This window comes from Oncorhynchus keta, chromosome 2 (assembly GCF_023373465.1).
Source record: "Oncorhynchus keta strain PuntledgeMale-10-30-2019 chromosome 2, Oket_V2, whole genome shotgun sequence".
NCBI lineage: Eukaryota > Metazoa > Chordata > Actinopteri > Salmoniformes > Salmonidae > Oncorhynchus > Oncorhynchus keta.
Window position 1 is genome coordinate 64,904,466 of NC_068422.1, and position 26,781 is coordinate 64,931,246.

A 26,781-nucleotide genomic window follows, 5' to 3' on the forward strand; every position below is an offset into this window, starting at 1 on the left:
AGATTTAACTGATTAGCTAATGCTATTGTCTTACATTTCAGGTCACACAAAACTGCAGCAGCTCCCCCAGTTAAAAGAATGGCATCCATTTCCAGCAGCATGGAGCCACCAAACGACAACATGGGCAAACCAACAATAACATGGGACAATTTTTCCATTTGTTCACAATAAATGGCAACATTCAGATCAACATTAATAAATAATGTGTTAGTCACTCTGAAGTGGCTGGCACTAACGCTCGGTTCTTGCATACATTCAATGTAAGCTTGCTCGCTAGCCTGTGGTTGTTGCCTGTGGTTGTTGCATAGCAACAGTCTAGCAACGCCTGAGGATAGCAGACTTGTTTACGTGTTGTTGTGCGTTTTGTTGCCAACCTTACTTTGCTACCTGACAACTTTACGGTTTTTACTTTTGAATTACCGTTTATGTTTTTGTTTTATCCCTCAACTTTTTTTTCACTCCGGAAGCTTTATCTGGACATGGTTCTACATGACCTCCAACAGCCGAAAGTAAGTAGTAACATTAACATGATGCCTTCTAATTGAAGTCGCTGTACTCATAATATACAGGAGTACAATCGCTTTACGGCGAGGATAGCTGTGCTGCAAGCCCAGCTTCAGACGCAAACGTTAGGCAAGGGTAATTTAAGTGTAGGAAAGGATGAAACAGCGTCTGTGCCACCAGTAAGTTTATTTATTTTTTATTTATTTCACCTTTACTTAACCAGGTAGGCTAGTTGAGAACAAGTTCTCATTTGCAACTGCGACCTGGCCAAGATAAAGCATAGCAGTGTGAACAGACAACACAGAGTTACACATGGAGTAAACAATTAACAAGTCAATAACACAGTAGAAAAAAGAGAGTCTATATACATTGTGTGCAAAAGGCATGAGGAGGTAGGCGAATAATTACAATTTAGCAGATTAACACTGGAGTGATAAATGATCAGATGGTCATGTACAGGTAGAGATATTGGTGTGCAAAAGAGCAGAAAAGTAAATAAATAAAAACAGTATGGGGATGAGGTAGGTAAAATTGGGTGGGCTATTTACCGATAGACTATGTACAGCTACAGCGATCGGTTAGCTGCTCAGATAGCAGATGTTTGAAGTTGGTGAGGGAGATAAAAGTCTCCAACTTCAGCGATTTACAGTACAGATAGTAATGTTAGTATAAATCCCCTCGCACGGTCCCCGCAGCCGGACAACTTTCTCACGGTTTCTGGAGGGAAATGCTGTAGGAATGCTCAACCGGTGTCGCTCATTCAGCCGACAGAAACTTTCAACCGGTTTTCCCCATTAAGCAACGAGTCGGAGTCAGAGGCCGAGCCTTCTCTTGTCTCTACTCCTCCCGTTACGGGGTCTGAGACGCCGAAGCCTCCCACCATTAGCTCTGACAAATTGAACACCCTAGTCATTGGCTACTCCATTAGCCATAGTATTAGACTTAAAACAAATCATCCAGCGATCATACACTGTTTACCAGGGGGCAGGGCTACCGACGTTAAGGCTAATCTGAAGATGGTGCTGGCTAAAGCTAAAACTGCCGAGTGTAGAGAGTATAGAAATATTGTTATCCACGTTGGCACCAACGATGTTAGGATGAAACAGTCAGAGATCACCAAGCGCAACATAGCTTCAGCGTGTAAATCAGCTAGAAAGATGTGTCGGCATTGAGTAATTGTCTCTGGCCCCCTCCCAGTTAGGGGGAGTGATGAGCTCTACAGCAGAGTCTCACAACTCAATCGCTGGTTGAAAACCGTTTTCTGCCCCTCCCAAAATATTTGTATTTTGTAGATAATTGGCCCTCTTTCTGGGACTCACCCACAAACAGGACCAAGCCTGACCTGCTGAGGAGTGACGGACTCCTTCCTAGCTGGAGGGGTGCTCTCATCTTATCTACCAACATAGACAGGGCTTTAACTCCTCTAGCTCCACAATGAAATAGGGTGCAGGCCAGGCAGCAGGCTGTTAGCCAGCCTGCCAGCATAGTGGAGTCTGCCACAAACACACTCAGTGTGGTCAGCTCAGCTATCCCAATTGAGACCGTGTCTGTGCCTCGACCTAGGTTGGGCAAAACTAAACATGGCTGTGTTCGCCTTAGCAATCTCACTAGGATAAAGACCTCCTCCATTCCTGTCATTATTGAAAGAGATGAAGATACCTCACATCTCAAAATAGGGCTACTTAATGTTAGATCCCTTACTTCAATGGCAATTATAGTCAATTAACTAATCACTGATCATAATCTTGATGTGATTGGCCTGACTGAAACATGGCTTAAGCCTGATGAATTTACTGTGTTAAATGAGGCCTCACCTCCTGGCTACACTAGTGACCATATCCCCCGTGCATCCTGCAAAGGCGGAGGTGTTGCTAACATTTACAATAGCACATTTCAATTTCAGTTTTAGCTTTAGCCAGCACCATCTTCAATTACGTTTTCGTCTTTTGAGCTTCTAGTCATGAAATCTATGCAGCCTACTCAATCACTTTTTATAGCTACTGTTTACAGGCCTCCTGGGCCATATACAGCGTTCCTCATTGAGTTCCCTGAATTCCTATCGGACCTTGTAGTCATAGCAGATAATATTCTAATCTTTGGTGACTTTAATATTCACATGGAAAAGTCCACAGACCCACTCCAAAAGGCTTTGGGAGCCATCATCGACTCAGTGGGTTTTGTCCAACATGTCTCTGGACCTACTCACTGTCACAGTCATACTCTGGACCTAGTTTTGTCCCATGGAATAAATGTTGTGGATCTTAATGTTTTTCCTCATAAAGGATTATGACCATTTTATTATGTTTGCAATTGCAACAAATAATCTGCTCAGACCCCAACCAAGGAACATCTAAAGTCGTGCTATAAATTCACAGACAACACAAAGATTCCTTGATGTCCTTCCAGACTCCCTCTGTCTACCCAAGGACGTCAGAGGACAAAAATCAGTTAACCACCGAACTGAGGAACTCAATTTAACCTTGTGCATTACCCTAGATGCAGTTGCACCCCTAAAAACTAAAAACATTTCTCATAAGAAACTAGCTTCCTGGTATACAGAAAATACCCGAGCTCTTGAAGCAAGCTTCCAGAAAATTGGAACGGAAATGGCGCCACACCAAACTGGAAGTCTTGCGACTAGCTTGGAAAGACAGTACCGTGCAGTATCGAAGAGCCATTACTGCTGCTCGATCATCCTATTTTTCCAACTTAATTGAGGAAAATAAGAACAATCCGAAATTCCTTTTTGATACTGTCGCAAAGCTAACTAAAAAGCAGCATTCCCCAAGAGAGGATGATTTTCACTTCAGCAGTAATAAATTCACGAACTTCTTTGAGGAAAAGATCATGATTATTAGAAAGCAAATTACGGACTCCTCTTTAAATCTGCGTATTCCTTCAAAGCTCAGTTTTCCTGAGTCTGCACAACTCTGCCAGGACCTAGGATCAAGAGATACACTTAAGTGTTTTAGTACTATATCTCTTGACACAATGATGAAAATAATCATGGCCTCTAAACCTTCAAGCTGCATACTGGACCCTATTCCAACTAAATTACTGAAAGAGCTGCTTCCTGTGCTTGGCCCTCCTATGTTGAACATAATAAACGGCATACTATCCACCAGATGTGTACCAAACTCACTAAAAGTGGCAGTAATAAAGCCTCTCTTGAAAAAGCCAAACCTTGACCCAGAAAATATAAAAAACTATTGGCCTATATCGAATCTTCCATTCCTCTCAAAAATTTTAGAAAAGGCTGTTTCGCAGCAACTCACTGCCTTCCTGAAGACAAACAATGTATACGAAATGCTTCAGTCTGGTTTTAGACCCCATCACAGCACTGAGACTGCACTTGTGAAGGTGGTAAATTACCTTTTAATGGCATCAGACCGAGGCTCTGCATCTGTCCTTGTGCTCCTAGACCTTAGTGCTGCTTTTGATTCCATCGATCACCACATTCTTTTGGAGAGATTGGAAACCCAAATTGGTCTACACGGACAAGTTCTGGCCTGGTTTAGATCTTATTTGTCGGAAAGATATCAGTTTGTCTCTGACAAATCAACTGTAAATTTCGGTGTTCCTCAAGGTTCCGTTTTAGGACCACTATTGTTTTCACTATATATTTTACCTCTTGGGATGTCATTCGAAAACATAATGTTAACTTTCACTGCTATGCGGATGACACACAGCTGTACATTTCAATGAAACATGGTGAAGCCCCAAAATTGCCCTCGCTGGAAGCCTGTGTTTCAGACATAAGGAAGTGGATGGCTGCAAACTTTCTACTTTTAAACTTAGACAAAACAGAGATGCTTGTTCTAGGTCCCAAGAAACAAAGAGATCTTCAGTTGAATCTGACAATTAATCTTAATGGGTGTACAGTCGTCTCAAATAAAACTGTGAAGGACCTCGGCGTTACTCTGGACCCTGATCTCTCTTTTGACGAACATATCAAGACTGTTTCAAGGACAGCTTTTTTCCATCTTCGTAACATTGCAAAAATCATAAACTTTCTGTCCAAAAATGATGCAGAAAAATGTATCCATGCTTTTGTTATTTCTAGGTTAGACTACTGCAATGCTCTACTTTCCGGCTACCCGGATAAAGCACTAAATAAACTTCAGTTAGTGCTAAATACGGCTGCTAGAATCCTGACTAGAACCCAAAAATGTGATCATATTACTCCAGTGCTAGCCTCCCTACACTGGCTTCCTGTCAAGGCAAGGGCTGATTTCAAGGTTTTACTGCTAACCTACAAAGCATTACATGGGCTTGCTCCTACCTATCTCTCTGATTTGGTCCTGCCGTACATACCTACACGTACAAGACGCAGGCCTCCTAATTGACCCTAGAATTTCTAAGCAAACAGCTGGAGGCAGGGCTTTCTCCTATAGAGCTCCATTTTTATGGAATGGTCTGCCTACCCATGTGAGAGACGCAAACTCGGTCTCAGCCTTTAAGTCTTTACTGAAGACTCATCTCTTCAGTGGGTCATATGATTGAGTGTAATCTGGCCCAGGAGTGTGAAGGTGAACGGAAAGGCTCTGGAGCAACGAACCGCCCTTGCTGTCTCTACCAGGCCGGTTCCCCTCTTTCCACTGGGATTCTCTGCCTCTAACCCTATTACAGGGTCTGAGTCACTGGGTTACCGGTGCTCTTTCATGCCGTCCCTAGGAGGGGTGCGTCACTTGAGTGGGTTGAGTCACTGATGTGATCTTCCTATTTGGGTTGGCGCCCCCCCTTGGGTTGTGCCGTGGCGGAAATCTTTGTGGGCTATACTCGGGCTTGTCTCAGGATGGTAAGTTGGTGGTTGAAGATATCCCTCTAGTGGTGTGGGGTTATATCATGCTTTGGCAAAGTGGGTGGGGTTATATCCTTCCTGTTTGGCCCTGTCCGGGGGTATCATCGGATGGCGCCACAGTGTCTCCTGACCCCTCCTGTCTCTGCCTCTAGTATTTATGCTGCAGTAGTTTATGTGTCGGGGGGCTAGGGTTAGTTTGTTATATCTCAAGTACTTCTCCTGTCCTATCCAGTGTCCGGTGTGAATTTAAGTATGCTCTCTCTAATTCTCTCTTTCTCTCTTTCTTTCTCTCTCTCGGAGGACCTGAGCCCTAGGACCATGCCTCAGGACTACCTGGCATGATGATTCCTTGCTGTCTTGCTGCATTGCTTGCTGTTTGGGGTTTTAGGCTGGGTTTCTGTACAGCACTTTGAGATATCAGCTGATGTACGAAGGGCTATATAAATAAATTTGATTTGATTTGATTTTGAACAAGACTTTTGTCCGATGTAACGAGTGCGCTGAGAGTCGGGAAGCAAGTTCAGGGAGTGACTGTTTAATAAATAAACACGAAACACAAACAACGCACTGACATGATACAGAGTCAATAACACCAGAGGAAAGAACCAAGGGGAGTGACAGACATAAGGAAGATAATCAAGGAGGTGATGGAGTCCAGGTGAGTGTCATGACGCGCAGGTGCGCGAGACGATGGTGACAGGTGTGTGGGATAATCAGCAGCCTAATGACCTAGAGGCTGGAGAGGGAGTATACGTGACATTAGGACTTTTTTGGCAGAATCTTTTTATTATGAATTCATTTATTAAAGCAACATTTTCAATTTAGATGTGTAGTTCCTTGCCTTACTCTGACGGCAACCGGTTTTTATAAAAGCAATAAGACACCTCGGGTATTAGTGGTACATGGCCAATATAACACGGCTAACTAAGGGCTGTAATCCAGGCACTCCGCGTTGCGTCGTGCAAAGCACAACCCTTAGCCGTGGTATATTGGCCATATACCACACCCCCTCGGGCCTTATTGCTTAAATAGCTGAGAGGAAAAAAACGATCACTTATAAACCCCCAAAGATCCTGTATTTACTGAAGTGTATCAGAGTTGCAGCCCAGTCCTCATAGGTTTGGAGGTAAAATATAGATAGAAGTTAGTGGTTAAGATTTTGCCATGTAAACTTCAGAAGCGGTCTGTCTGAAAGCAACTATAACACAGACGCTGTGGTATGTATAAGGATGTGAACCATGCTCTGAGAACCTGTTTCAGTGTTTCATCCTTTTTTCTTTTTTTTAAACCACAATTCATTTTGGATCGTATTACAAATGTTTTGTCTGGCTCTTCTGTTATATTGCACAACTTCCAAACACCGCACCATTTGATCAACGTCAATCTCAATGCTGCGGTGAGAGACCTCGGCGATCCCACTTACAACCACACCTACCCACCCACACCTGAAACTATTAAAACAAGCAGGAGTTACCAAAGGAAGGGAAGGACTGGCGTGTTGTCTTACCTCGTAGTGTGTGCTTGTTGGGCCACAGGAACCATGGCAGTAGCAGCAGGTAGAGCAGGTAGACCAGAGACAGGGCATTGTAGCGAAACAGGCAGGCTGGGGACACACAGAGGTCAGAGGTCAGAGGAGAGGCACGACACAGACAAACATTAATCAATGACTAATACACAGCAATTATTCTGAGTGGTTGAATGATCTGGGTACAAATCTGTGAATTGAGGTCACAATGATGTGTGGACTTTTCAATTAACCAGAGAGAGGAGAAAGGGTGAGGGCTGAGACTGGGGTTGAATTGCTTGAGAATGAACGCCTCTGCCTTTCATCACCAGGCTTCCCTGACACCCTCTTGGTTTGTAACCGCATGCCTCACACATCCACACACACCTCCCCTACTGGAAAACAGTGGAACATCTAATGAGTCTACATACAAGCAGGGGTCTCTCAGGTCCCTGTGAAAGCAGCAGCGCTGGACTGTGTTACCAGTAACACAGAGTTGGATGGCAAGCCAACCGTGGCTCTGCACTAAACATTCCTTTAATAATGATGATGATGATTATTATGCTGATAATATAGCAGACCCTGTGATTGTCCAGGCATAAAGCTGGTTACTCAGCCTGTGTTCAGTGAACTAGCTAGCAGCTGGTCATTTGAGAGTCTGCCAGGGGACACAAGGGCTTTCCAGACCGCCTGCTGGGGCCCTGGGAGGGCTGCCTTCACACCCCCGCTCCTCTTCTCTCTCCGCTCCCTGGCTGAGCTCTAAGACTGGAAGGGGGAGCTGGGAGCCCAGCGCTCTAAATCCCCTATGCTGTGTTCTGCCCCTTGGGCTCTGGATCTAGGCCTGTTAAGAGTCCTGCCACAACCATCCGTCTCACAGCGTTTTATCCTCACACAACCAACTCTCCTCTGGCCCTCTGGGTTTGCCCCACAGTAACCTAAAGTAGCAGGCGTAAAAGAAACGGCTGAGCAGGGTCGGAAGAACCCATAAGCATCCGGTTCAGGCTTCACCTCTTCTCTGCTTTACCTCTGAAAACCGGATGCTTCCGGTTTCCACCGACCCCACAGAGACCCAGCAGGGAAACGCAGCAATGCAACGCACAGTGTCCACAGCTGACGGCAGAGAGCCCACCCTACACATCACAACATATCCACCATAATAATGCCCGGCAGTCAGTCACCCAGTACAGTACTGTGTCCCAGCCCCGCAGGCGCTCCGCCCCGGCCTACAGTCTGCTACAGATCTATAATTAACACAACCAGAATGGGAGAACAAAGACAGGCTTTGTCCTATAAGTGAGAGTCAATGAGCTAGCTAGCGTGTGGCCCACAGCACTGTTTGTTCTAAGGATTTCACTGGCCCACTCCAGGGAGCCTTTCTACTAATTCTGGCTTAATTGTTAGCAAAACTTCAACAGCTCCCACTCTCTCCTTCTTTCATGTGGATCATATAGGGACAATATATATATATATATTTTTATATAACACGCGTGCAAAATGTCAAGTGTCATGTGCAGTGTAATGTCTTTAGCAAACTCACAGTGGCTGGATGGACCAGCTGGCTGACAACATTGGCTGAGGGGCGAGTTACTACGACTTATTGTTTTGACTTAATGTACATATTCCCATGGTTACCTCACCCACGCATGATGTAATGTGACATGAGCTAACTCGGTCCTGCCCCCCCCGCGTGCACGTTTCATTTCCTGCCATAGCACTACACAACTGAATCAAAGCTTGATGATTAATTGGCTATTTGAATCAGCTGATGTAGATTTAGGGCAATAAACAAAACATGCCCATGGGAGGGAAGCATTAGATGGGCTGATAAAAGTGACAATGTCGACTCTAGTTTATTGGGTCTCTAGTCCCCGCCCAGCCAAGGGTGAGGTCTACCTCAGAATGTGTGTGATTCGAGTTCATCTTTTCAACACTGACCACAGACTGCTGCAGGGAGGTTCTATGGTCAAAGACCAGCAGCCTTGTGTCTGTCTCTAATCAGCTGGTTCTGGATCAGAGAGTGAGGTCATCAGCTTCTCATCCCACAATCAACAGGCTTCGTCAGAGAGCAGAGAGGGGGGGGAATGCCCCTAGTCTGCTCTTATTATACTGTAAATATGTGCTGCTTATAGGCAGTTTTTCCTTTCTATCAATCTCTCTCCCTGGCATTGAATCCCAAGCACCCTCAGCTCGCATGTGCACACATGCATTCATACCCACACACGCACTCATACCCACGCACTAAACCAGTCTGTGACACAGTGCCGAAAAATGGTCCGCAACTCAACTGAAGCAAGGAAAAGTTCAACAGTGTGAGTGAGGAGTTCATCCTGTGTTTCCTTCTTCCTTTCCATCGCACTTCATCCATCTCTCTGACTGGCTGGCCGTCTGTTTACCTCCTCTGTAGTATAACCCAGGTGTTTCCATTCCCCTGCCTGCCTGGCTGCCTGACTGCTTGAGCAGCTACACTACACTACTACTACTGCACCCGGCTAGGAATGAAGAGGTCAGCAAATCAGGATTACTGTAAGTCAGGGGCTTTAATACTGTATGAACAATGTCCACTGTTCAATTACTGAAGAATCTCCTTATTAACAACCAATGAGAGATGAGCGGCTCGGATGAGTAGCAGTATTAGATGTTCTCAAACACACGCTTTCACACACACCAAACATCTGTCAATCAGGTGTGGTGTGAGTGGGACAGACAGAGTACTGAGATCAGAGATACTGTGGTGCAGAAAAAGAGAGAAAGGCCATGTGATCAAGGGGGCAATTAACCATCCAGAGAGAGGAGTGGGTTCCTCCTCTCAAAAAACAGCACTACCTCACTCAGTTGTTCCTATAGGGTCAAAGCCCTAACATCCCAGCCTAAACTCCCACCACCAACGACTTTAAATAGCAGAGCCCATAGACTCTCAAACTATGCATCGGATAGATTCAGGAAATTATGGTAATCGAGATTGGAAAAATCAACAGCATGCCGCAGAGCTGGGGTCGTGACGCATCTCTGAGGAACACACTCGGGGTGTGTGAGTGTGTGTGTGTGTCCCAGCTTGGTCTGTGCCCTGTGCAGAGTCAAAAGTGGTGAAAAGCTGTGCTCTTACGCCCAGGGCCTTCTTATGCTCTATGGTAAAACACCTTTGGATTCCACTTACTGTAGCTGGCTCATTTAGAGGTACCATTTATACTCCGCAGACATCACACTGAATTAAGTCTCAAGCTCTAATTTGTCAATAATAAATCTGCCAATGTTTGTCCTTTAGAGTTGCCTAGCTATTTCTGGGAATAGTTTACAAATGGATACCTGTGTGTCTCTGGAACACATCTCACCACCAACATATATTTCAATATGATTCCTCTTAATTAGAGAAAATAATAAGAATGGTTGTTTCTTGAGGGTCTTGATCACTGTCAATCCTTTACCAAACCAAACCATGGACCAAACTACTGACAAAATGAGGCATTGCAAACTGCAAAGGCTAACAAGCTTTTTACATGTTACTCTCTCAAATATCTAACCATTACATAGTTGTTGACTCAACAGTAGTCTAATCCTTAATGTCAATAGACAGTCACACTTCATATATACAACACCTAGTCCAACTCCACCTAGTCCAACTCCACCTAGCCCAACTCCACCCAGTCCAACTCCACCTAGCCCAACTCCACCCAGTCCAACTCCACCCAGTCCAACTCCACCTAGTCCAACTTCACCCAGTCCAACTCCAACTCCACCCAGTCCAACTCCAACTCCACCCAGTCCAACTCCACCTAGTCCAACTCCACCTAGTCCAACTTCACCCAGTCCAACTCCACCTAGTCCAACTCCACCCAGTCCAACTTCACTTAGTCCAACTCCACCCAGTCCAACTTCACCTAGTCCAACTCCACCCAGTCCAACTCCACCTAGTCCAACTCCACCCAGTCCAACTTCACCTAGTCCAACTCCACCTAGTCCAACTCCACCCCGTCCAACTCCACCTCGTCCAACTCCACCTCGTCCAACTCCTGGCCAGAGAGGCTCTATGTTTCCCATCTGGCACGTTATTGTTTTATAGCTCCTGTGTTGACTGAGGGAGGAGATGTGACTCCTTATCTCCACTGACTTACAGTCAGGGACTCCCCTGTATTGAAATGTTCTTGCCAATCTTTCCAGGGCTTTGGCAGTTTTTCCTAAACTTGAGGTTGTTTACTGTACGCAAATAGAAAGGTCTCCACAGCTAGCTAAGCTGACTGAACATGAACCTGCAATGGAAGAACACTGAAGAGGGAGCTGACCTTTTACACTCAAAATGGTTGTCATTTTCTGGTGGACACTCAAAATGTCATCATCTCCATGAGGCAAAGACTATTGGGAGAGTCCAAGCTGCTGATCTGATCGCCGTTCTGCTACTTTAAGATTATGTTAAGAAAAACAAATTTGTATCGTTTCTAAAATAGGCTTCAGTAGATAGTGGTGATTGAATTTTTAGAACTGTATGGGCCTGTCTGTAAAGCAGATTGTCACGTGGGATGACACTGGAGAGAAGAAACAGGTACGGGGAGTAAAACATTTAATAAAGAACGGACATGGAAAGAGACAGGAACAGCGTCAGCAAACTAATAATACAGACAAAAAACAATTAATGCAGCAGCGGGGAACAGAACAAGGGAACTGACAAATATAGGGGAGGAAATCAACAGATGATGAGTGAGTCTAGGTGAGTCCAATATCGCTGATGCACGTGATGAGGGAAGGCAGGTGTGCGTAATAGATGATAGGAGTGAGTGATGCAGGGCAGCCTGGCACACTCGAGCGCCAGGGAGCGGGAGCAGACGTGACACAGATCAGCAGTGAATCATCTCAGATCACAGTTTTCACTGTTTACTGCTAGAGACAAATCTGATTGAAATACAATGTGCGTAATTGCCACAGGTCATGAGCAACACACTCACAGTGGATCTGTCTAATATCAGAGCTAACGGATCGCAATACTCTCCACCCTCCAGGTATTTACAGTGTTTTCAGTGTAGTGTCGTGGTGCTTCTGAGAACACGTGGCAAGACAGTGACTGTGACAAGCAGTGTCCCAGTGAAACCAACCCAGTCAGTTAAAGGCTCCTCTCGCTCAGACAAAGCAGTGCTTTGACAAATACTAAGAGGCAGTGGCGCCAATATGATCTCTGCAGTCCGCTGCAGTTTTCCTTCTCCGGTAGCGCGGCCAAATGCCTGTTTATCAGATGGGCAGACGCCCAGTTTTCAGGGACCTCACCTTGGTCCTGACAGCAGCTCCTCAATCACAACTTAGCATCTCCCTGGAGCTAGCTGAATCATAGCGGAGGCACGGCAACATGACTGTGTCACCACGTGTAACGTGAGAGAAAGAAAATCAAATACCTAAGGCATGTCCTGCCAAAAGGCTGGCACACCACAGAACACTGTCAACAGAAAGTGCCATGTGACTGCAGCTCACATGTGCATACAGAATAGAGCTACCCCACCGCAGAAACACTACACACACCCCAGATGGTTCATGGCAGTCACATCAAAGGCAATTGAAAATGACAAATAACCTTTAGCAGCAGAAAACGGAGGGAAGAAGTTGAGAGAGCGAGGGAAAACATAAGAAGCAAGGCCAACTGCGATCACTCGTTTGGGTCTGTGAGCAAGTGTGTCTGCCTGCCAGGCCCAGTGAAGCCAACAGCTACATGACTCCAGGGGCCCACAGCTGGCCCTCACAGTGACCTCAGCCTACAGGTAGTGGTCCTTCTGTAGCTCAGTTGGTAGAGCATGGCGCTTGTAACGCCAGGATAGTGGGTTCGATCCCCGGGACCACCCATACGTAGAATGTATGCACACATGACTGTAAGTCGCTTTGGATAAAAGCGTCTGCTAAATGGCATATATTATTATATTATAGGTATGTGAACACAGCTCAGTCCGGCACGGGTCACAGAGACAGGAAGAGAGACGGCTGGAGAGGGACAGAGGGGGAGGGGAGGAGAGAGAGGAAAAAAGAGAGATGGAAAGGAAGAGCAAGGAGAAAAGGAGGATATAAAGAGAGGGAGAGGTGGGGGAGTGAGAGAGAGATGATATGGGAGAGGAGTGGGTGAGTAAGCATCTTGGATGAGCCAAGTGGGTAAAGGGTAGTGAGAGGAGGGATAGATACTGGAACATGGAAACATCTTCGGAATGAACAGCAGGGTGCTGATGTCAAGCAAAACATCTGGGAAAGTCTAAACTGGCAACTGCGTAACCGTCCTCGTCAACAGTGGCTATGAGTAATCCTGCACTATAATTGGCGCTGTAACTGGACTAACTATGGCGCTCAAAGAAGACAACACTAGATCAATGTCTACATGTTAAAGTTTGTTAAAGCACACAATGATCCTGAGCGCAATCTTATGTTTCTTTCAAATTCATCACGATGGCCTGGTTAATACTGGGCGTAATTGTAGTCTTAAAATGTTCTGCTACATAACACAAGGTCAGATCTTTAATATGGATAGTTGAATGACATGTAGATCCCTCACAGAAGTTGAGTGGATTATGTGTCTCTCTCATACAGCGGTGTGGGTTCAACGGGTCTCTATGGATCCCTGTGATTCCTCCTGACTCTTTGGCTCTGGTTAGAATGAGTCACACAGAGGTCTTCCATTGCAACGGTCCCAGATCTGCCGTCTTCAACATGTCTTGTGTTTTCACTGCTATACAGCTGAAAGGACCCTCTTATTCAACTCACCAGTGGAAAGTACCCTAACTAGGCTCACTACAGTCTATCAGTCTATCATTATTATTCTGCTGGAGCCTGCATAGCTGAAGAGAGAGGGGCTTAAGGGGAAATGTAGGGAGCCGTTTTCCATAGACGCCCCCAGTGTTCCATGATGTCAGCTGAGCTCAGGGAGAGAAACAATGGCTCATGGAAGCCATTAAGTAATCAACTGCGTGTTTAAATATGACCCAATCTCCATGTGGACAGTGGAGCGATCAACTAATTAGGACGGTTTTATGTGATAATTAAAATAAAATGGCCAATCTGGATGTGACAGGGCTCTGACAGTTTTACATGAATGCTCTACTGCAACTCTCCGGTACAGTGGAGAAAAAGACACGTCTACAGTTGTGGATCCGCGGCTTAAAACCATATGATAGCAGCTCTAGATTGCCATATTGCGGGATAGCCTATCATTCTAATCCATTCATATCTACTAGGGCGAATGGGTTGTTCCTGGACTGAGGCCGGCCCAGGGAGCCTGATCCCAGCTCTTCTGTTCTGACGGAGAGAGGAGATGGTGGGGAGCCAGAGTCAGGGCAGCTCTCCCAGCCAGACACAGAGCTGGGTTATAGGGGTGAGTGGAGAAAGACAACCCCTCCCTGGAGCGCAGGCCGTGAATGGCTTCCAGGATGATGAATCCCATTGCCAGCTGCTAAAGCCTATAGATCTGGCAGGCCCTGCATGAGGCCTAAAGCCAGAGACAATCCCCCTTCCTCTGTCTTTCCCACACACACACTGCACATACTGTTTGCTCAAATACTGAGCTTCCCGCAAAAATCTGCTTGTGTGCCCGCGAGGAATTGGAAAATAAAAAGCGAGGAGAACTGAGAATCTGAAAGCAACCAGCCCTCCTGTCAGTGTCTGTTCCTGGAGAATTAGCGGCCACTGTGACCTCCATTCTCGCTCATTTTCATGTTTCCAAACAGAGGAATCCCTTTCGACAAACAAGAGTTAATTTACTTCACTCTCAAACTTTCCCGTTTCTGCATGCTATTACTGTTATCATTGTATTACTGTTATCATTTCAGAGAGAGAGAGAGAGAAAGTAGAGAATCATGCCCTTAAGGGTAGCAATTTAAAAAGGATACAAGCCATTCACGTGTGATCCGCAGGACAATAGTAGGGCCTAAACAGAGACAACTAGACAAAACTAAACAAGCCAGAGCAACGGAGGGGAACTTCGTTAACTAGAATCGCTCGCTGAAAGACACCTTGCCGCAGGAATGAAAGATTTGCAAGCGCCATTAAGTATGTGTGGTGTGTGAATAAGAAATGGGGAACTTGGATATGGAGATAATATGGAGACAATTCACTCATATAACCTACTGAAACCTGAGAACATTTTTCAAAAAATCTGAGTCAACTCCTAACAAACTAGCTGGCATGGCAAGAAGTGCATGCTGCCAAGTCAATCTCTATCCATTTGTCCATGCACATTGCAGCTCTAGGAAACAATGCTCATTCAATCCTCTAAACAATCACTTCCCCTTTGGTTTCCCTTCCCTCCGTGATGGGTGAAACTGTTCTACTTCTGTGCCAGCAGACTGGTCTCATGGATTAGACATAGTAAATGGAAATCCGAGACACTGAAATTAGTATAATATGTTACTTTTGGTACGGTTACATAAGACAGGTTACTTCAAACAAAAACGAAAGTAGGGCAGTTGGTCGGGGTGGAAGAGTGAGCGTAGAACGCAAACATCTAGCAGCCTAAAGGTTGTTTGTTTGAATCTCCTCAAGGACAACTTTAGCTACTTTGCAACTACAGTACTTAGCATGTTAGCTAACCCTTCCCCTAACCCTTTCAGCCAACACTTCCCCAAACCTTAAACCTTTTAGCTAACCTTTCCCTAACCCCTTAACCTAACTCCTAACTGTAACCCTCACACTAGAGCTAGCTAACGTTAGCCACCTAGCTAACGTTAGCAACAACAAATTGGAATTCCTAACATACCAGTTTTGCAAATCCGTAACATATTGTACGAATTGCTATTCGTAACATATCGTATGAATTGTAATTAATAATATATCATGTGAATTGTAATTTGTAACATATCATACGAAACGGATGATGGAGATCCACAAATTAATACATACCATATGTTTCGTATGGTATGTATTAATTTGTGGATCTCCATCATCCGTAACATATCATACTAAACGGACTGTCTCGGATTTATGTACAGAATAATACGAAATGCTCTTGGGTGCCAGGGGAGGAAACCACTTGGGTGCCAGGGGAGGAAACAGCTCTTTGAGAGAAGTTTTGCCCTTAAAATAGAAAATAAGCATCTAATACGTGCCCCTTTCAAACCCTATGAATATTTCCATTAGTATGAATGCAGTATCTTGTGATAAACAGCAAGGTCTGCCCTTTGGAGGTCTGAATGGCCATGCTGTGCTCAAGGGGGTTATTACTATTTCTGCATACTTAATAACCCATCTATCACCCTGTTCTAAAGGATAAAAATGAACACCACTCTCCACCTATTGGTGTGAGACTTCTCCACCCGACGGACACAGAGAGCAAAGGCGTGTGCCATGTGGCCCGAGAAGATAACGGCGCTAGCCAAGCAACCTGAACAGACTGCACTCTTACCCTTCACTCCCTCCCTCTTTCTCTCTTTGACCAGTAAAGGCAGCGGAGGCTCTGAGAACATGTGTGGGGAGGATATTGCACCACCACCTCAATTCAAATCCAGAACCAAAGCGGCGCAGTCAGACGACCGCACGAGGAAGCAATTTCCCATAAAACTGCCCATAACAGAAGTAGCATTCAGCGTGAAGAACAGAATGTGGACCCTGTCGTAAAAGTCAGAAAGACTTTTGATATGCCCAGTTCTCACCTCAGCCTGCAGCCTGCTCTTCAACACTTCACAGCCCTCTCCCTGACTCTGTACTCTTGCCCACTCATCATCATCATCATCATCATCTGATGCTTGCCTGCCTCCCCTAACAAGCAGGGAGATCAGGGTCATTTTGTAATCCAGTTACTGGAGGAATGGAAAGTAAAAAGCACAAAACTTGTCAGGGCAAGTGTGTGAGGAATGCTTACAGAGAGGAATAATCTAACACGTTGAATGGTGAGACTTTTAGCTTGTACCTCCCACTTGTCTGTCATTTCTGCTTCGGGAGTTTGCTAGGCCATATGGCCTAGTTACAGTTGCAAGAAGCGATGATATAGTTTGAAGTGCAATTATTTTGAAATTCAGAAGAACTACACTTCCCTACAGTGTTGATTTACAGACTAGCCTCAATCAGGTTCAAAACCATGAATGCAGAATAAGCATGACTGGACAGAACACAATTAATACTATTGGTATGACCCATACCGTTTGGAACAGACATACAGCACCACACAAACATAGGAGCACCTACACTACATATTATCCAATCTAGTGCCCTTAACCTCTGAGCTTTCACCTTTGAAACCAAACGTAAGTCAAGGTATTAATTTCAAAAGAAATATATAGATTTTTGCGATTTACATTTTCAGAGAGAGAGACAAATCCTTTCCATTGCAACAGACCTCGTAATACTTGGCTTGACAGCTCAAAAATAGCTTAACATTGAATTGCATTTAGAGCTGGTGAAATGCTCATCATTCATTCCCATGAAGATTAGATGAGGAGTGGAAGATCATGGCGAGACCTTAAAACCCCATAAGTGCATCACTCACTTACATGTCATTGGAAACCAGAGAGTGGGCTGAGTTACAGTGAGAAGACCCTTCAAATGTGTCATCTATCCAGGGGTCTAGGGCCCCTCGGCAATATAGCAGTTACTGTTATTATTAGTGCCAGAGATAAGAGACAGCTGTCATATGGCTCAGACTCAGCAGCAAGTTGTAACACAATGTCCAATATTCATAACTATGTAGACCGGCAGTGTCACAAATGTCTCTCATATCACAAAATCGCAACTTAATCAAAACAGTTTCAATTAATCAAATCAGGTTTTTATGAGCTATATCCTAAATAGAAGCTAAAAAAGAGATGCCTGCCTGCCAAGCAGATACATTAACCAGCTGTAATATCATCTTGCTTAAAGATGTATTATAAAAGGTGTTGTATCATTTCAGCCAGTAGTCTTGAAAGTAGCGCTCACGAGCCAAAAATAGGTCCCTGAAAATGGTGCACAATTGTGTACAGTCATCCATTTCGCACAATATGTTACGCTCTGCAAAAAATAATTATATGACATGAGAATAGTATAATAATAGTGAAGACATCACAACTATGAAATAATCATGTAGTAACCAAAAAAGTGTTAAACAAATCCAAATATATTTTAGACTTTTTGCCTTTAGAAAGTAGGCACCCTTTGCCTTGATGACAGCCTTGCACACTCATGGCACTCTCAACCAGCTTCACCTGGAATGATTTTCCAACAGTCTTGAAGGAGTTCCCACATATGCTGAGCACTTGTTGGCTGTCTTTCCTTCACTCTGCGGTCCAACTCATCCCAAACCATCTGAATTGGGTTGAGGTTAGGTGATTGTGGAGGCCAGGTCATCTGATGCAGCACTCCATCACTCTCTTTCTTGGTCAAACAGCCCTTACACAGCCTAGAGGTGTGTTGGGTCATTGTCCTGTTGAAAAACAAATGATAGTCCCACTAAGCCCAAACCAGATGGGATGGTGTATCGCTGCAGAATGCTGTGGTAACCATGCTGGTTAAGTGTGCCTTGGATTCTAAATAAATCACAGACAGTGTCACCAGCAAAACACCCCCAAACCTCCTCCTCCATGCTTTACGGTGGGACCCACACATGCAGAGATCATCCGTTCACCTACTCTGCATCTCGCAAAGATATGGCGGTTGGAACCATCAGACCAAAGGACAGATTTCCACCGTTCTAATGTTCATTGTTTGTGTTTCTTGGCACAAGCAAGTCTCTTCTTCTTATTGGTGTCCTTTAGTAGTGGTTTCTTTGCAGCAATTCGACCATGAAGGCCTGATTCACGCAGTCTCCTCTGAACAGTTGATGTTGAGATGTGTCTGTTACTTGAACTCTGTGAAGCATTTATTTGGCCTGCAATTTCTGGGGTGCATTTAACTCTAATGAATTTATCCTCTGCAGCAGAGGTAACTCTGGGTCTTCCTTTCATGTCCTCATAGCGCTTGATGGTTTTTGCAACTGCACTTGAAGAAACTTTCAAAGTTCTTGAAATTTTCCGGATTGACTGACCTTCATGTCTTAAAGTAATGGTGCACTGTTGTTTCTCTTTGCTTATTTGAGCTGTTCTTGCCATAATATGGACTTGGTCTTTTACCAAATAGGGCTATCTTCTGTATACCACCCCTACCTTGTCAACTGATTGGTTCAAACTCTTTAAGGAAAGAAATTCCACAAAGTTACTTTTAACAAAGCACACCTGTTAATTGAAATACATTCCAGGTGACTACATCATGACGCTGGTTGAGAGAATGGAAAGAGTGTGCAAAGCTGTCATCAAGGCAAAGGGTGGTTACTTTGATGAATCTAAAATCTAAAATATTATTTTATTTGTTTAACACTTTTGGGTTACTACAAGATTCCATATGTGTTATTTCATAATTTTGATGTCTTCACATTTATTCTACAATGTAGAAAATAGTTTAAATAAAGAAAAACCCTTGAATGAGTAGGTGTGTCCAAACTTTTGACTGGTACTGTATATGTTCTTCATGCAATTCACATGATATGTAACAAATTCCAATTTGTACAATATGTTATGAATTTGTAAGTGCTTAAGATCCATTTTCAATCTCTAATTAATCTCTTCATAAAATAGCTCAGTGAGGTGAGGAAGCTCAACTTCCTCTCCCTTACTCACTCATGCTGTGCCATATCCTTTTGCTTGGAGGGACTGGACCACTGGGCCTATGGGCAGTTGGCCTGGCTGCAGGCCCAGCTCTGCCCAATGCCCTAGATATCCGAGAGGGTTTTCTCTGGCCGTGGTCAGCCAGCCTCAGCCCCAGGCAGTCAGCTAGTTCAGCACATCTAAATGTGTGCCCGCAACAGGTGTTGGGCATTGGAGCTCCATGCTCCTCATTAAAAACCGCATTAGCACTCCTGTCTGTGTCTGTGGTGACTGGCCATCATGAGGCCAGTGCGGATGGCGGTCTGTTATCTGGTTACAGGTCAGCCAGAGGCAGTCAAATTCTCATTTAATGAGTAACCTCCATCTGTATCATGTTTTACTGCAGCCTGAAAGACAAAGCTCTGAAGCCGGGCCAGTCCCACACCTGTCCTTGGCTCACTGTTAATTCTCCAATAATGACTTTGGATGGCGCTGGCTGTTGTCAGATTCCGGATCTAACATACAAACTGAGTGGTTCTGGGGCCTAACAGAGAAGCTAGTCTTCCCTGACTGTAGATAGATGCGTGAGTAATAGCATTTAATTGAGCGTTCAAGCAGTAAGTTTATCATTATGGAACTATGTCTTGTTGAAGTTCAACATTCAACTTCCTCCTACTCATCTCAATCCAATTACGCTGACAGAAGCAGCACCTACATGGAGAATTATGTCCGAGTTCATTCAAAGGACACTCATGACAGCACCTTCACAGCTGTGTGTGTGTATGTGTGTGTGAAAGAAAATAGTGAGGTAAACCGCTGCCCTAATGAAGATAAGCAGAAACGAATTATCCGGGGCCTCCCGGGTGGCGCAGTGGTCTAAGGCACTGCATGTGCCACCAGAGATTCTGGGTTCAAGTCCAGGCTCTGTCACAGGCGGCCGCGACCGGGAGGCCCATGGAACGGCAAACAATTGACCCAGTGTCGTCCGGGTTCGGGAGGGTTTGGCCGGCAGGGATATCCTTGTCTCATCGCGCACTAGCGGCCCAGGCCCGCCACTGGTGTTTCCTCCGACACATTGGTGCGGCTGGCTTCCGAGTTGGATGTGCATTGTGTCAAGAAGCAGTGCGGCTTGGTTGGGTTGTGTTTCGGAGGATGCATGGCTCTCAACCTTCTTCTCTCCCAAGTCCGTACGGGAGTTGCAGCGATGAGACAATACTGTAACTGTAATACTGTAACTACTACCAATTGGATACCACGAAATTATAGAGAAAAAAAGAGGATTAAAAAAAATATGATTATCCAATAGTAATTCCCGATCACACTTGTAGGCGATGTTATTGCTAGCTCATGCGCAGAAACCAAACCGCCTGTACTTGACATAATTAAACACGTGTCAGTTTGTCACTCACGTGTTTTAGTAACGGCTAAATCATCGGCTCGAAATCTAGAATTTGAGAAAATGAACAACAATGCATGTTTCACCTCTCCCATTGACTTACCAAACCCCAAGTCTGGTCTGTCTCGTCTGCTTGGCAATGCGTTCCTGGAATTATCCCGATGTTGCGCCTCTGGGTTTGAAATCTCTGCTAATACAGTGTTTCCCGAATACCTACACTGGCCATAATGTGTCTCACTTATAAAATACTTGATCAATTGCTCATAGTGAACAAAAGTCAAGTGGCAAACAATACTGATGATGTATCTCCGGCATTGTTTGAATACATTTTGGTAATTGATTAAGGCAATAGCACAGATCAACATACACTTGCTTGGGGCCAATTTGAACTTTGGTCTTCCAATGCTACTGATCACATCATACAGAGTTTAACGACCCACAGATAAAAAAATATATGATCAAGGTCATTCAAATTTCAGACGTTTTTCATCATTCATTTGGTTTTATTGTCGTGAGAAGTGTTTTGGGTTCGTCTGCAAGAAGACGACGGGAAGGTGGATCTTCAGATATAATGAACTAACTGTCCCCTTCATGATTCAGTAACTCTACTGGGGCAGTTCATCTGTATGGGACGGAAATTTTCAGTATTTTCTCCATGGAATTTGAGGGTAGATTTAACCTAAATACATATGTAGCTAGAACTGACTTAGGTATTTCTGGCTGAGCAGCATTTCTTCAAGTCTATATTTAATTTTCACAAAGCACAGCAACCAAAAGCGTGAAACTTTCCAGAATGCTGCTGTGTCTAAGTGAGTTTTAAGTCAGAGTTAGGTTTACAAACATACCATAAGCATCTTAGCCCTAAATTAAAGGCAACACAAAAGCCATGGCCTTATTTTCTTCTCTAGACACTTGGATCCCAGTCAAACTTCGACACTGAGAGAAACACTGCCAAGCAGTTTAGAGCACTAACCAGGATGTGTGTGTGATATGCGATGATCAGTTTAACTGTCAGTTTGTGATGTTTGGGAAACCGTGACATACACTATATGTACAAAAGTATGTGGACACCCCTTCAAATGAGTGGATTCGGATACCACTTTGCAGCTGAGCCGTTGTTGCTCCTAGACCTTTCCATGTCACAATAACAACACTTACAGTTGACCCGGGGCAGCTCTAGCAGGGCAGAAATTTGACGAACTGACTGCTTGGAAAGGTAGCATCCTATGGACGGTGCCACATTGAAAGTCACCGAGCTCTTCAGTAAGGCTATTCTACTGCCAATGTTTGTCTATGGAGATTGCATAGCTGTGTGCTCAATTTTACATGTCACATACTTTTGTATATATAGTGTACATATGTGCCCCGGGAAGACAGTCAGTCAATAGACTCCACCACAGTTCTGGCACAGCCTGATAACCCTTTAACCCTGCCAAGTTTATCAGTGTTCTATGTCAACTTCTCATTAGTAGTGCAGCTATGAGATCATTGTGGTTCCTCAGGTCATTGTGCCCACGGTGACACACAGGTTTTGTGTGTTAAACCTGCAGCGTAAGCAATGAGCACTCTAACAGGATGTGACACACTGAATATAAATGTGAACGTCCAGAGGAAGGGAACACATGGAGGCCCGCCATTCACATCCATGGCCATCATCCAAAAACTGATACACACCCGTTTCTGGTTGAAAATGCTTCCATTTTCACGCACTATGAGTTTTTAAAAATAAGAAAACGTCAACATTGTGTGAGGTTGAATGGTAAAAATATTTGTATTTTCCTATCTTCAAATACTAGAGTATCTTAAATAATACAGGGGTTTTCCTCAGTCTTTGCTGTGAGTACTGCACTAGACGTACAGTATACCAGTTCTGGTCTCAGAAATGGCTATCTCTGGAGATCCCTTCTATCTCCACTGAGTTAGGTAAATCTGCTTTTCGTTTTTTGGCACCTGCCTTGTGGAATGATCTCCAAGGCTCTCTAAACTTGGACGAAATGGTGCCTCTATGGCAATTCAAAAGGCTGATTGAGGACCTTTTAACTGATGATTGTGTTTTGCTTTTAGTGTATTGGTGTGAATATTAATGTATATAGTGTATATTGATGTGTTTGGTGTGTACTGCACTTGGCCAAAGTCTTACTTCCTCCTTTTAGCAGCAGTGAGACTGTTGCACATTACTCAACTTTCACGTGAATATTGTCCTTCCTTCACTTTATGAATCATCAAACTCAAAGTTGTGTAAATGCAAGAAGACACATAGGACTTTGTATTTAGTTGTACTGGTGACATTAACTTGTAGAGAAGTTGACTTGCCAGTCTAAAGGTGGAAGCACGAGATTCATCTCAGGATGTTGCCATGGCACTCATGGTAAACAATCTGAACGTCTGGTTGAGGTCGAGACACACTGAGGGCCGTAGCTACAGCTAGTGGAAATGACAACACTCAGTTTATTCAAAAAATAAACTTCACTGAGTAACGGAAGTAACATGAACATGTAACTGACTTCATGTATACTGAACACAAATATAAACGCAACATGTAAAGTGTTGGTCCCATGTTTCATGAGCTGAAATTAAAGATTCCAGAAATTCTCCATATGTACAAAAACTTGATTTCTCTCAAATGTTGTGCCCAAATTTGTTTACATCCCTGTTATTGAGCATTTCACCTTTGCCAAGGTAATCAATCCACCTAACAGGTGCGGTATATCAAGAAGCTGATTAAACAGCATGATCATTACACAGGTGCACCTTGTGCTGGGGACAATAAAAGGCCACTATAAAATGTGCAGTTTTGTCACACAAATCAATGCCATAGATGTCTCAAGTTTGCAATTGTGCAGTTGGCATGCTGACTGCATGAATGTCCACCAGAGCTGTTGCCAGAGAATGGAATGTTAATTTCTCTACCATAAGCCATCTCCAATGTTGTTTTAGAGAATTTGGCGGTAAGTCCAACCAGCCTCACAACCACAGCCCAGGACCTCTACATCCAGCTTCTTCACCTGTGGGATGTTAACGTTGTGAACAGAGTGCACCATGGTGGCAGTGGGGTTATGGTATGGGTAGGAATAAGCTACAGACAACAACACAATTGCGTTTTAATTGATGACAATTTGAATGCACAGACATACCGTGACGAGATCCTGAGGCCAATTTTTGTGCCATTCCTCTGCCACCATCGCCTCATGTTTCAGCATGATAATGCACAATCAACAGCCTGATCAACTCTTCGCGAATGAGATGTGTCATGCTGCATGAGGCAAATGATGGTCACACCAGATACTGACTGAGGTATCTGTGACCAACAGATGAATATCTGTATTCCCAGTCATGTGAAATCCATAGATTAGGGGGTAATGAATGTATTTCAAATGACTGATTTCCTTATATGAGCTCTTACTCAGTAAAATCTTTTAAATTGTTGCATGTTGCATTTATATTTTTGTTAAGTGTATAACAAAGCCTTTCCATTGTTGGTGGAACATTGGGGCTGCTAGCTGGGCTCACCTGGCTTGACCTCCTTCCTGTTTTTGTGTGTAAGGGGGGTCCATTGACTGTGGGCCTGTGTCCAGGACATAGTAAAGCAAACACTCGGCTTTGGGCTACGCAATCAATGTGTGGGTGTTAAAGGTAATTTAAGGGCAGTGGTTCTGCTTGCCGGCTCCTGTAAACAGGCGTGCCTCCTATGGGTCGTTACTAATGCGGAGCTAGATGAGCCGGGGATAGAGCCCTGCCCTCCCCACAAGGCCTGTGTCACATTTCAGACTAGACTGTGAAAGCTGCTTCAACAGTCTCAACTAGTTCTGACTCACTCAGACTGAAACACACACACACACACACACACGTGTAGCAGTGTGTGGGTAAAATCGCTGGGGATGCTAGAAAAAAAATCTGTTGAGATTGCGTCTATAACCAGATAGTTCATATGCCTTGCGTCCATGATATATAGGCCTAAAGGCCGAAACATTAGGAGACAAACAGTGGCAGAAGAAAAAACATGTTGACCCACCCTACTTGTAGTGAAACACCGATGCCATCCTCCTCTCCTTCATGTTGACGAAACGGTATATCACTCTGTCATACTGTACACGCTTCTAGTTTCGTTGTCCTAGGCTACCTGGCTAAAATGCTTGCTTTCATGGGCAAAGTTAGCTAGTTAACATTAGCCTTCTACATCTAGCTACATATTGAACTGCCATCCTCTCAGGCCAGGGGCACAATGTATAAATGAATGGTATAAATGAATTTCCGTGATAATCAAAGGCCAGTACGGAGGATTAAGTAAGTAAAACCAAGCATATACCTTTTATTCCCCAACTTGCTGTGAGACCACTGTGAATCTCTAAACACTAAAACACACCAGACACATCTGCGATTTAGTTTAGCCCAGTAAGCCCACCCCCATTCATTCTTGGGAATGGGCATAATTGTCTCTTATTAGGTATAAAAACAAATGGGATTAACCGAGGTAATGCAATGTACTCACACAATTTAGCGAGCAGGCCAACCATACTGTTTATAGCTTTGAACATGAGGTAATGAGTAGCAAGCCAGGACTTAAGGGTGAACTATTTTCCTCACCCACTTTGCCAGTCATGTCCCTCTCACATTCTCTTCTTATAGAAGCAGAGTCTCAGCCCAGAGTAGGCCCTAGAATAGGCCTCTTGCAGGTTTACATCCCACTGACACTAACTCATCTTTTTGGCAGTGAGTGACCATAATAAAACATAGATCTATCCTTGGCACCGGACAAAAGGAGAACTAGCATAGATCGATGCTATCTTACGTTCTCAAACAGCTCTTCAACAGAATAGCACTTCAAGGCTGTGATTTACACTTCAACCAGTTGAATCAAAATCAAAAGGTAGAGATTGAAAATAATGTGTTAAACCCCTCTCTATACATTAGCTGTCTCCTGGCTGTGTAATGTTAACAGTGTTTGGAGCATCGTTCTAGCTAATGGGTGTATTTAAGCTGTGCTGGAGCGACAGGCTACAGGTGTGTTCACTATGTACCGCAGCTGGAGACTCAAACACACGGTTTATCAGACCTTATGCAGCAGACTCACTGCGCGCCCCATGAGCTTAACCTCACACACAACTGTCCTCACACAGCACAGGGCCCATGTTCCATTCTCCTCCTTTACGCCGGTGCTACTCTCTGGTTATTATCTATGCATAGTCACTTTAACTCCACCTACCAGTACATATTACCTCAATTACCTCGACTAACCTATGCCTTCGCACATTGACTCTGTACCGGTACCCCCCTGTATGTAGCCTCGCTACTGTTACTTTACTGCTGCTCTTTAACTATTTGTTATTTTTATATTTTTTACTTAACACTTGTTTTTCTGAAAACGGCATTGTTGGTTATGGGCTTGTACGTCAGCATTTCACTGTAAGGTCTACCTACCCCTGTTGTATTCAGCACATGTGACAAATACAATTTGATTTGATAGCTGCTTGATTGGAGAGTGGGTTGGGTTTGTATTGTTGTTAAATGAGCACTGATTGCCTAGTATTGTTTGTCAAAGACAGTGTTGCATCATTGGAGGAAAGGGCACTCACTGGTCATTTAAATGGGGTTTTGTATGAGAAATGATTTATATTCACATTGCCAATGGAAATATATGTACAAATGAGACATGCACATTTATAAAAAGGAGGTTACCCCACAGTATTGGTAGGCGACGCCAGCACGGAACAGACGTGTTCCAAAATGAAAGAGTTCATATCACACAAGTGTGTGTTTGTTATCACACAAGTGTGTGTTTGTGTGAGTATAAAAGTATCATTGATGCAGTAGGTCATTATTTGAACTATATTTGATTGCTTGCATCAAACAAGTCCAGGTTTTCTCCAAATTTCCAGTTGAATATAGTGGAAGCTTCCTGACATCCAGGACCTATCAGGACTGGAGTCTCTAATAATTCTATATGGTGTCAGAGGAAGGCCCAAAGACTTATTAGAGACTCCAGTCACCCAAGTCATAGACTGTTTTTACAATGACCCCCCCCCCCCTGCTGTTATTC

The 26,781-nt window shown here is 44.2% G+C and overlaps 1 protein-coding gene across 3 annotated transcripts in view; it reads right to left on the reverse strand.

The window, feature by feature from the left end:
* LOC118394145 (piezo-type mechanosensitive ion channel component 1) overlaps positions 1-26,781 on the reverse strand; it is a 72,273-nt gene that overhangs the window by 42,478 nt on the left and 3,014 nt on the right. For all 3 annotated transcript variants that reach the window (XM_052480553.1, XM_052480554.1, XM_052480550.1), the window contains exon 2: positions 6,813-6,908. In XM_052480553.1, coding sequence (XP_052336513.1) covers positions 6,813-6,908 — 96 coding nt within the window. The remainder of the gene's footprint in view (positions 1-6,812; positions 6,909-26,781) is intronic.